Source organism: Polypterus senegalus, chromosome 3 (assembly GCF_016835505.1).
Source record: "Polypterus senegalus isolate Bchr_013 chromosome 3, ASM1683550v1, whole genome shotgun sequence".
In the NCBI taxonomy this organism is placed as follows: Eukaryota; Metazoa; Chordata; class Cladistia; order Polypteriformes; family Polypteridae; genus Polypterus; species Polypterus senegalus.
In genome coordinates, this window is record NC_053156.1 from 219501767 (window position 1) to 219514620 (window position 12854).

At 39.6% G+C, this 12854-nt stretch overlaps 1 protein-coding gene across 3 annotated transcripts in view; it reads left to right on the forward strand.

Annotated features, from left to right (window-relative positions):
• Window positions 1–12854, forward strand: part of cdk18 (cyclin dependent kinase 18) — a 324367-nt gene that overhangs the window by 269990 nt on the left and 41523 nt on the right. For all 3 annotated transcript variants that reach the window (XM_039748505.1, XM_039748503.1, XM_039748504.1), the window contains one exon: window positions 3193–3290. In XM_039748505.1, the coding sequence (XP_039604439.1) occupies window positions 3193–3290 (98 nt within the window). The remainder of the gene's footprint in view (window positions 1–3192; window positions 3291–12854) is intronic.

Below are 12854 nucleotides of genomic sequence, written 5' to 3' on the forward strand. Positions count from 1 at the left end.
TATCAAATTTCAACAAAATTGGCTCACTGTGAGCCTAGTTATATAAAGCAGACAAACAGGCAGACGTGACTACCTCAGTAGGTGCTTTTTGCATTACATTCACATGCACCTAAAACTGACACCTCAGAAAGCAGTGAGGTCAAATAAATGTAAGACTGACATACAGTACTAGGATTGAACTACGGAATCACTGCATTAAAATGTTTAAAACTGAACTTTATTTAAAACATTTAATTCAATAGCACATTTTCTTACAAACAATGTTACATTCAATGAAAAACAAATAAAAATTAGATAAGAAAAATAATGTGTAGTGTAAAAAAATAAATAATATAGAAAAAGGTTTGGGTCACAACTGTGACCATGTATAACGTGTAGCAAAGGAAAAAATAAATCTTTCGACAAAGATACACATAACATCTTTTCAGATGCCAGTCCAATACAGAACTGAGTGGAAATTGTAGGCTCCACGTTTATATTTTTCCAAATGTGCAGACAACACAAGTGACATCAGCAGTGGAGGGGCCGCTACTGTTCTGTTCTTCAGGGGAAGGACGAGAGATAATGTTAGTACACAGCGCCAAACCTTAGTTCGGTGGGTAATTACCATCACCAGAGTCCTTTGGCTGCCTTCCAAGCCACACATGTGTGACAACACACTTACAGTATATAAGATAGGTATATAATTATGAGAAATAGAGTTCTTAAATATAGAATTGTTTTTTTAAGTCTCCAAATGGTGGTACAATGATAATGTCAGTTGACCAGAGTGGACAGAACAAAAAAAAATCCAGTTAAGCTGGAGTATAAACAAAAATCTGTAGAGATTCCAGGCCAAAAGACTGCCCAGCACCCAACGGGCACTCTGTCTAACATAAATATCCTTAAGTAGTCCTATCATTCTGTTTTTTTTAGGCTTCATCTTAGAGGATTCAACATAATTTGTCTCATGGCGGGTTGGGGTATCCACTTTAAAACATGCAAACATCACAGGCAGCTGCACAGGACTTTGACCAGGTGGTGGTTGTTTGGAATGCCACCACAGAAGGAAAACAGAGAGAAATAAAGATTAATAAAGAGTATAGGTTCATTGTAGAGTATAATAATTCTATGCTTATGTGGTTGATTAAGGGTAGAACTAAAATGTACTGTAGTTAGGCACATTGAAATAGTGTGTTTTTAGGAGTGCAAATGAGTGCAACAAACATTAAATATTATGAAATACTAATAAATATTAGGAAAGAGAGAAATTTTTGCCCATTGAAGTTAAGGGAATACTCCACCCCACTTAGATTGGTCAAGAGTCCTGTCTCATATTCAAAAAGTCTTTCCCATTAACCTTTAATTTCCTGTTTATAATGTGCGCTGATTATTTTGGAAGCATATATTTGTAATTATTCTTGCAAAAAAGTGAGAATTTTGCACATTTTGTGCATACAACTAGATAACTGTGTCAGAGGTGGTTGGGGTGGTGACCCGGCCGGGATGCCCAGGAAGACCAGAGGAGGGCTTGCTCCTTCCCCAGACCATCTGGGGGCAACCGCCCTGGTTCCTTTGGGGGCCATGGGTACAGAGCTTTGAAGCTCCACCCTGTAGGGGCCCGTGGTCACCGCCAGGGGGCACCCCATGCCTTTGGAGCCCTGGACCTCAGCACTTCTGCCACACTAGGAAGTGCTGGGGGAGGAGGAGCAGAGACACACGGAGTGCTTCCTGGGATACAGCCGGCACTTCCGCCACACGAGGGCGTGTCGGTGGGAGGTTGCCGGGAAGTACCTGGAGCACATCCGGGTGTGGAAAAAAGGGGCCGCCTCCCTTCATTCAGCACGAGAGTTGGGAGCGGAGTGGACTGAACTTGCTGGAGGAGGCAAGAGGCGGCCTGAAAAGGAAGAAAGGCATTGTTGTGGCCAGGACTTTGGGGACTTGTGGGGTTTGTGTGGCACGTATGGACATTGTATATAGCTATAAATAAATGTGTGGTGGGAAAAATAAACATGTGTGCCTGTCTGTGTCCGGGCCAGCCTCCACAACTGATATATGGATTATGTGACACGAGTGACGTAAAGTCTTTTTTGTCTTTTTTCCATGGACGTTTTTTATATCATTTTCCATTGAACAGTAGTGCTCACTATTGACATCTATCCTTCTATATAAAAGCGGTCGGGATTGTCCTTCTGTCCCGTGAGTGCTACACAGGCGCGGAGTTTCACACGCCCCGTCCATTTTGCAATGCACGATGGGATTTGTAGTTTCGTTTCTCCAGGTAAAAGATGATTTTCTACTCCAGACTGTGCGATATCTTCTTCTTCTTCTTTCTTACTATATAAAAGCAGTCGGGATTGTCCTTCCGTCCCGTGAGTGCAAAGCGCAGCGGTATTCCGCCTTTCACAGACTTACTACTTGCAGCTTGCGGTACGAAGCGACATGATGTGAGTAGAGTTCTGGTGCTCCCATCGTTCCTTGTTTTGTGCGATGCGCTGGAAAAATAGACAAAATTATTTCTCTGGAAATAATTAATGTTAATGGAATACAAATGCCTCACCGCGTAGTAAATATCAGGGGGGTTCAAAAGGGCGACCTCAATAGAGAAAAAAAGTTTTAATTTCATCACAAAAATAACAGAAACTACGAGTATTAAAGTAATACCGCTCAAATGCAATATAACCAAATTAATGAGTTTGTATAAAATATTAAATTGATCTACATATTGAATTGCCTTAAGAAGTGGTCAACTTAAAAGTTGGTCGCCTTAAAAGGCGGGTCAGCCTAGTTATATAATAAACTTTTTCCTTATGAAAATGTGAAATTTAAAAATTTTCTTTGATAGCACTAAAAAATTACATGGGGCAATTAACATATTAAAAAATATTATTTATTTACACAGAGTATTCCTTTAATCTCTCAGCGGAGGTCTAAAGGGCAATAGCAGGCTTATAGCTGTGTGCTGAATATAACCTACATTGGACGCGTCCAGGGGTAATTTGTGCCTTGCACCTGATACTGCAGAGACAGATTTAGGCTGTCCAAAAAATTACATAGACAAGTTCAGTAATCAGATGGATGGATTCTGTCGGTTTTTTTCTAGGATTCTTAAAAATTTGAGAAAGCCAACATAGGACAGTCAACTTATTAGTTATGTGATTAAGTAGGACATTTTACAAGTAATAATCTTGGCATTTTTGTTTCTCTCCTTAGGGGTGTTGGGTGCATTCACTATGAAATGGTAGCAGGAAGACCAATGTTTCCTGGATCCACCGTTAAAGAGGAACTACACTTGATTTTCAGGTTGATGGGTAAGGTGACACATTCCTCCAGTAGACAGTAGTTCTAAATATGTCTGGCATGTTAGTGACAAGAAGGTGAAGATGAGGCACAGCATCTTTTTACTAGCTCTTAACTGCTTAATAATATTTACAATTGAGATAACAAGCAACTGTGTCGGACTGCTAATTATCTCCTCGGGGTCCTCTAACTGTGCAGCTTGCCACAGCTGGCAGAAACACAAATGGGATTTGAAAAGCACCTTTTCACTGAGAAAACCTTAGACATGGCATCTGCGAATAAATTGCAGGTAAAAATACAGTTAAACATTGAAGGTTACGTGACTAATTGGGTTGTTGCACATTTGAAGCTGCATTACATTCACTTCATTTCACTTCCGAGTCTGCAGGAGTATAAAATGCCAGTCTGTGTTCTGCAGATCTCATTTTGTATATTAGTAAGCAGAGTCACTTCAGGGGAACATTAGTGTAAGTTTCTGAATCAAGATAAATTCTCATTAAATCTTTGTCATTATTTTTTGTTTCACTAGGAAAATGAAGCAGTGATTTTAATTCTCAACCAATTCCGTTTTGTTTTTTTTCAAGTCTGTACAGACACTTGCCACCCAGTACCAATGTAATTATCAAGAAGGCTTGTTTTGCAAAGTGAAATTGGTATGAAATGTAATCCCCTCAGGAGTGATCTATAGATCATACTATGCAGTCCACTTTGGAAAAGAGTGTGGTTGCTTTCAGTTTCGCTGTTAGTCCACTTCAACACTTTGTATACTAAACATCCATCATAACATTCTTGGATGGATACATACTTGGAAAAACTGTTTGTTGTCATGCCTCTTTCACAGTGTTATGTGGAACCAGACAAGCCCATGCAGTGCTTGGAGACACCCGTTAAGTCTGCTTGGTTCCCAAAGAGCATGTGGAGCCTGTGCAGACATGAAAACACTTTCAGTGAAACCAGGGTGAAGTCTCATTCATTGGTCGCAGCTTGTGTTATCTTACAGATGACCACATTGTAGTCAAAGTATTTCCTTCAGAACATTAAACACTTACCTGGATTTTAGTTGTTTGAACCAGTTATGTTGTATGTAGAATTTGCTTTTTTAGTGGGCTATTGACATGGTGATTTATGAATTTCAAATCTTCCCAAGAAAATATATACAATACAATAGAGTCACCATGCACTGTCACAATGTTGGTGTCATGATTTTGTTATACGAGTATTAATTTGTGGTTGTTACATATCATTTCTGACTCATTTTACATATTATGTTTGATTTTTGTTATTTATTTTAATTTCTTGACAGCAATGTCATTAGATTGCCATTTTTACTTGAAATCTCATTGTGATTTTCTCAACTACAGCCATATTTTGTTTCCACCAAAGGCATCCATTGTTATTAGGGAAATAATTTACAGACAACCAGGACTTTTGCTTGCTCTTTTCACCCAGAATTTTTGACACTCAGTTTTGGAACTGACATCTTTTTTTATCCCTTCCAGCTTAGACCTTTTGCCTTTTCAAAGACAACCCTTTTGCTTAACCCCCTTGTGACAACTCCATTTCCTGATCCATTATATTCTTTTACTTCCTGTCCCAATCCACAACAAATCATGGACTCTTATTCATGTGCTTAAATCTAAATGGAGATGAATCATCTAAATGAAATTAGTTTACCAGAGTACAACTGCAGTCTGTAATACCTACAATGTCACTCATAACACACTTCATTCAAAGGCGTCATTTGTAACATGCCTGTTCCGATGCATTTGTTGTGTGCATTAAAAACTGCATTACAATTTTCAGTGAAGTAGATGTACTTTTGATACTATATCCTAATATAGGAATTTAAAAAAGAAAAAAATAAAGACTGGAAATAAAAAGACTGATAATGGAAGTGCTAATACCTTTGGAGCCTGTTGACTATCAGAAGGAAGTAGTTAATGTTATGACTTCTAGGGTCTCAAATTCTGGTTCTGGGAAGCCAGTTTGCCCTCTTTATAGCTGTTAATAGAATTTGTATATTTATACAGCTTTTTTTCTGCTATGTTTTGCAATATTAATGAGGATAGATAACCTGAATGTTTATCAGACTCAAATAAGAGTAGTACTTCCTTGATTCTTCTTTTTTTACCTATATTTATATACAGTGCATCCAGAAAGTATTCACATCGCATCACTTTTTCCACATTTTGTTATGTTGCAGCCTTATTCCAAAATGGATTAAATTCATTTTCTCCTCAGAATTCTACACACAACACCCCATAATGGCAACGTTAAAAAAGTTTACTTGAGGCAAATTTAATAAAAATAAAAAAACTGAGAAATCACATGTGCATAAGTATTCACAGCCTGTGCTCAATACTTTGTCGATGCACCTTTGGCAGCAATTACAGCCTCAAGTCTTTTTGAATATGATGCCACAAGCTTGACACGCCTATCCTTGGCCAGTTTCACCCATTCCACTTTGCAGCACCTGTCAATCAAGTTGGATGGGAAGCGTCGGTGCACAGCCATTTTAAGATCTCTCCAGAGATGTTCAATCAGATTCAAGTCTGGGCTCTGCCTGGGCCACTCAAGGATATTCACAGAGTTGTCCAACCATGATGTCTCTTTACATTGCTGCAGTCATCTTTCCCTTTATCCTGACTAGTCTCCCAGTTCCTGCCGCTGAAAAACATCCCCACAGCATGATGCTGCCACCACCATGCTTCTCTGTAGGAATGGTATTGGCCTGGTGATGAGCGGTGCCTGGTTTCCTCCAAATGTGACTCCTGGCATTCACACCAAAGAGTTTAATCTTTATCTCATCAGACCGGAGAATTTTGTTTCTCATGGTCTGAGAGTCCTTCAGGTGTTTTTTGGCAAACTCAAGGTTGGCTGCCATGTGCCTTTTACTAAGGAGTGGCTTCCGTCTGGCCACTCTACCATACAGGCTTGATTGGTGGATTGCTGCAGAGATGATTGTCCTTCTGGAAGGTTCTCCTCTCTCCAAAGAGAACCTCTGGAGCTCTGACAGAGTGACCATCGGGTTCTTGGTCACCTCCCTGACTAAGGCCCTTCTCCCCTGATCACTCAGTTTAGATGGCCGGACAGCTCTAGGAAGAGTCCTGGTGGTTTCGAACTTCTTCCACTTACGGATGATGGAGGCCACTGTGCTCATTGGGACCTTCAAAGCAGCAGAAATTTTTCTGTAACCTTCCCCAGAGTTGTGCCTTGAGACAATCCTGTCTCGGAGTTCTACAGACAATTCCTTTGACTTCATGCTTGGTTTGTGCTCTGACATGAGCTGTCAACTGTGGGACCTTATATAGACAGATGTGTGCCTTTCCAAATCATGTCCAATCAACTGAATTTACCACAGGTGGACTCCAATGAAGCTGCAGAAACATCTCAAGGATGATCAGGGGAAATAGGATGCACCTGAGCTCAATTTTGAGCTTCATGGCACAGGCTGTGAATACTTATGTACAGTGGTGTGAAAAACTATTTGCCCCCTTCCTGATTTCTTATTCTTTTGCATGTTTGTCACACAAAATGTTTCTGATCATCAAACACATTTAACCATTAGTCAAATATAACACAAGTAAACACAAAATACAGTTTTTAAATAATGGTTTTTATTATTTAGGGAGAAAAAAAATCCAAACCTACATGGCCCTGTGTGAAAACGTAATTGCCCCCCTGAACCTAATAACTGGTTGGGCCACCCTTAGCAGCAATAACTGCAACCAAGCGTTTGCAATAACTTGCAATGAGACTTTTACAGCGCTCTGGAGGAATTTTGGCCCACTCATCTTTGCAGAATTGTTGTAATTCAGCTTTATTTGAGGGTTTTCTAGCATGAACCGCCTTTTTAAGGTCATGCCATAGCATCTCAATTGGATTCAGGTCAGGACTTTGACTAGGCCACTCCAAAGTCTTCATTTTGTTTTTCTTCAGCCATTCAGAGGTGGATTTGCTGGTGTGTTGTGGGTCATTGTCCTGTTGCAGCACCCAAGATCGCTTCAGCTTGAGCTGACGAACAGATGGCCGGACATTCTCCTTCAGGATTTTTTGGTAGACAGTAGAATTCATGGTTCCATCTATCACAGCAAGCCTTCCAGGTCCTGAAGCAGCAAAACAACCCCAGACCATCACACTACCACCACCATATTTTACTGTTGGTATGATGTTCTTTTCTGAAATGCTGTGTTCCTTTTACGCCAGATGTAACGGGACATTTGCCTTCCAAAAAGTTCAAATTTTGTCTCATCAGTCCACAAGGTATTTTCCCAAAAGTCTTGGCAATCATTGAGATGTTTCTTAGCAAAATTGAGACGAGCCCTAATGTTCTTTTGCTTAACAGTGGTTTGCGTCTTGGAAATCTGCCATGCAGACCGTTTTTGCCCAGTCTCTTTCTTATGGTGGAGTCATGAACACTGATTGAGGCAAGTGAGGCCTGCAGTTCTTTAGACGTTGTCCTGGGGTCTTTTGTGACCTCTCAGATGAGTCGTCTCTGCGCTCTTGGGGTAATTTTGGTCGGCTGGCCACTCCTGGGAAGGTTCACCACTGTTCCATGTTTTTGCCATTTGTGGATAATGGCTCTCACTGTGGTTCGCTGGAGTCCCAAAGCTTTAGAAATGGCTTTATAACCTTTACCAGACTGATAGATCTCAATTACTTCTGTTCTCATTTGTTCCTGAATTTCTTTGGATCTTGGCATGATGTCTAGCTTTTGAGGTGCTTTTGGTCTACTTCTCTGTGTCAGGCAGCTCCTAATTTAAGTGATTTCTTGCTTGAAACAGGTGTGGCAGTAATCAGGCCTGGGGGTGGCTATGGAAATTGAACTCAGGTGTGACACACCACAGTTAGGCTATTTTTTAACAAGGGGGCAATTACTTTTTCACACAGGGCCATGTAGGTTTGGATTTTTTTCTCCCTAAATAATAAAACCATCATTTAAAAACTGCATTTTGTGTTTACTTGTGTTATATTTGACTAATGGTTAAATGTGTTTGATGATCAGAAACATTTTGTGTGACAAACATGCAAAAGAATAAGAAATCAGGAAGGGGGCAAATAGTTTTTCACACCACTGTACATGTGCTTTCTCAATTTTTTTATTTTTAGTAAATTTGCAAAAACCTCAAGTAAACATTTTTCACGTTATCATTATGGGGTGTTGTGTGTAGAATTCTGAGGAAAAAAATGAATTTAATCCAATTTGGAATAAGGCTGTAACATAACAAAATGTGGAAAAAGTGATGTGCTGTGAATACTTTCTGGATGCACTGTATTTATTTTCTTTATTTAAAATTTCCTTTATTAAGGTATAGTGTTGGTTTGCCTGTTGTCTCATTTGTACAGAATTTGCATGTGATTCTCAACAGCAGGGCTAATGAAATGCATTTTATCCTATTACATGCATTAGAAAATGCACTTCATAATGGCAGGGTGTAGCTACCATAAGGCCCAGAATCGGTTTATATTATATAAATTAAACTTGCGGTTGGTGTTCTTGGGGTTGTTTAGTAGGGACACTGTAATACAAATTCTTAGGGGTAATTTTTTTAATCCATTCCCCTAAGGGAAGAGATAACAGCATAAGAAATACAGGTGAAGGATGTATTGGCGTTTCTGTGCCTCTTTTCTCAGTTTAAGCCTTGACCCATAACTGTGGTACCTCTACCACAAGATGGCAGAAGAGGTTAGAAAAAACAGCAGCCCAATAAATTAACCATAAACAAGCTTACAATGCTACCAGCCAGATAATGCAGAATCCAGAAGGGCTATCCTAAAGGAAACGGGAATCAACATGATACAGTTGTTTAGTTTATGTGCCAGATGGACCATAGCCTAAGCAGTGTATTGTGTGTGCGTGTGTATATATGGGAAAGGGAGCTAAACACACTTAGTCCTTTAATAAAAGATATAACATGCAAAAGATTTATGACTTTTTACCTACTTATGGATTACTCAGAAGCCAGGCAAGAATCTCCTTGCTACAATATTCACACTAACAATAAATACCCTTGTACATTTTAACATACAAGTCATAATGCTTTAGACACTCTATCCTTTGTCACAACAAACTCATACTAACATACTTACACTATACTATACTGTGTGCTCATTTCAGTCCATGACTGCAGTCTGAATGAATGTACTTCTATTTTTGTTATATGGCACCCCTACATTAAATTAAGCAGGACCTGAGAGTAATTATGTTCGTCCTTTTCGTGAGCCCACTTCTTCCAACAGAGTGTTCCTTGAGGCCAGATCCTATCATGTTGGCAGAGTGTAAGGAAAGAACATCTTGCAATGTGTCATTCAATTAGTTGCTTATTTCTTTAGAACTGAAACAATGGGCGATGCCATGTAATAAAAGAATATAGCAGCAATAGAATAAGAACATTGAGCATTCAGTTGCAGGTACAGGGTAGACTCAGGTTAAGAACAGTTCTATTGCTTTAGGCGGTTTGTGTGTTAAAAGTGAGTCAGACTTCCCATTGACTCTGTATTAAGATATTCTGATATTTCAACAGTAGAAGCTGCTATCCCTAAACTCCTACATCTCTCATTGGGAAAGTTTATGGTTATGCCTACATTGTTTGATAAGAGCAGGTAAATACTTTTCAGACTTACAGTATGTCATTTTTGTGTATGACTCGTTTTTTATAGTGTACTATTCAGACCAAGGACTATCACAAAAGTCATTACTAAGCTTAACATAACATTGGCAAAGTCATTTATAGGGATGTATACTGGCAGCAACAAGTCATGCAATGAGTGCCAGTCCCTCATAGAGCCTATTCATGCACTCACCTCCACAGGGCCAATTTAAAATTACCAGTCGTTATAACGTGAATGTCTTTAAAATTTGATTGAAAAATGAAAATACCCTGAGAAAAGTCCACACAGGAAAAAGATGACTAACTACACAGACTACTACTGGTACTTGATTTGAACCCAGTATTTGTGTGGTGGTCCATATTTATGTTAAACTAGCTGTCCGCCCTCATAGTAATGAAACAGGACAAACTTTAAAAACAATTAATAAATAACAAACAAACTAGTATCGCTAGCTAACCGGAGGCAAGGTACGCTCCAACACGTGGCGAGAGGTAATTCAAATGAAGGCTGGCGCATGAGTGAGGAGGGCCCCGTCCCCCCCCCCCCCTCCCTTGGCCCGGAGACTTTGTCTCAGATTAGCGCAAATATATTGCTCCTGCAAGTGAACTATGATAATTACCGCAATGAGAGAAGTCGCAAAATCAACCAGAATGAAAAAAAAAACAATCTAAATCCGTTAAGTAGTTCTCTTGTGAAAGCAGACAGACAGACTGGCATTGGACTTTATATATATGCATAACATATTAAATGCAGGGTTAAAAGCTCTGCAGAAAGCACTGACTCATTATTGAGTAGCACCCTGTTTCGAGATTTTTCCTGACTTGTACCTAAGCCGGGAATAGACTGTAGTTCTTTATGACCCCAAAATTGAATTAAACATGTTTTTTGAATAGATAGATGAATTTTTATTTTACATGCAGAAGTCGTTATTATTGTGAGTACAAAGCAAACAAGCCAACCACAAAGCAAAGTTTCATAAAGATCAATCTTACAATGTATGGTACTCTCATTAGGCTCTATTGCAGATTGCTTTAAAAAGCAATTAACGTTTATATTTGTATGCCACTCCCATCATCCAGTGCTTGTTCCTTTCTTGTCTTGCACTGGAATAAGCACTGGTACCAACAACCCTGACCTGGATTACGTAGGTTTGTAAATGGAGGAATGGAGACTTTATATGGCACCTTTTACAAAAAGTATTGCTTTTCTCGACAGTTAGTATTTAATGTAATGCCACACTAAGCATCCCAGATAAAGAAATTAGCTACCACTGGCTACATTTAATCTAATAACTCGTAAATTGCTCTGTGAGACTGAAGAACAGCTGCAGCTCTGTCTGAAACCAGTTTGCGGACGTAGCATGCTCCCAAACTCTTTCTGCACCAAACCCTGCAGTTCGCCCAGACTGGTCATATTGCTCTGCTGGTGTTTCATTTGTGGCTCCAAATAGTCCCAGAGATTTTCTGTGGGATTTAAATCATTTAAATCACTGCTCATCACTTGTCCAATACAGTCCCCACAGTGAAGCATGTCGGTGGCAGCATCATGCTGTGGGGGTGTTTTTCAGCTGCAGGGACAGGACGACTGGTTGCAATCGAGGGAAAGATGAATGTGGCCAAGTACAGGGATATCCTGGACAAAAACTTCTCCAGAGTGTTAAGGACCTCAGACTGGGCCGAAGGTTTACCTTCCAACAAGACAATGACCCTAAGCACACAGCTAAAATAACGAAGGAGTGGCTTCACAACAACTCTGTGACTGTTCTTGAATGGCCCAGGCAGAGCCCTGACTTAAACCCAATTGAGCATCTCTGGAGAGACCTAAAAATGGCTGTCCACCAACGTTTACCACCCAACCTGACAGAACTGGAGAGGATCTGCAAGGAGGAATGGCAGAGGATCCCCAAATCCAGGTGTGAAAAACTTGTTGCATCTTTCTCAAGAAGACTCATGGCTGTATTAGCTCAAAAGGGTGCTTCTACTAAATACTGAGCAAAGGGTCTGAATACTTAGGACCATGTGATATTTCAGTTATTTTTTTTTAATAAATCTGCAACGATTTCAAAAATTCTTTTTTTTTGTCTGTCAATATGGAGTGCCGTGTGTACATTAATGAGGGAAAAAATTAATTTAAATGATTTTAGCAAATGGCTGCAATATAACAAAGAGTGAAAAATTGAAGGGGATCTGAATACTTTCCGTACCCACTGTATAGTATACCACTACTCCACAACTTACTACAAATGCTGTAGCACACAAAACAGATATTTGTAGGAAAGTATTCGTACTGGGGTGCCCTCTGGTGGTGTCTGAAGTATGTATCACCTACATGGGCTGGGACTATTTTTGTGAACTTATCAATGACCAACTCATAAAGGAATTGTGAACGTATGATGTGAAATAACATGTCAAAGGAGGGTACTAGGGTGTTGTACCGTGTTAGCAATTACGGATGTTGTGAGAAGTTAAGCAAAATGACATCTTTACCTTTTTCAGGCTTGAGGCCTGAGTTTCCTCGAAAGCTTGCATATTGTAATCTTTCTAGTTAGCCAATAAAAGGTGTCATTTTGCTTAACTTCTCACCAAAGGAGGGTACCAAAGAAACAGAGAGAAGGCCAGTGTCTTGTCTCAAGTTTCTCGCAATTTATTGCGGCAAGGTGGTAGTGGAGGTGATTTTTGGGCTTTGTTAATAAGCAGCTTGGTCTTAGGTTATCTTAAACAGCATACTTTTCATAGATACTTATGTTGCTTCAAATCTGGACTCTAAGCTTGTACAAAAATTGGTGAGTTATTTCCATTTAAGTTGTTAAAATGATTGATTTTTTTTTTTTTATGGATTACCAATTTAGTTTGAAGATGTGGTCTTTTGACTGGCATTGTCTGAAGCAGAGTTAAAGAATCCAAGCAACATCATAAATGAAGAGGCCTGCTAATCTGACCTGTCAGAAAGAAATAAAAACTGGA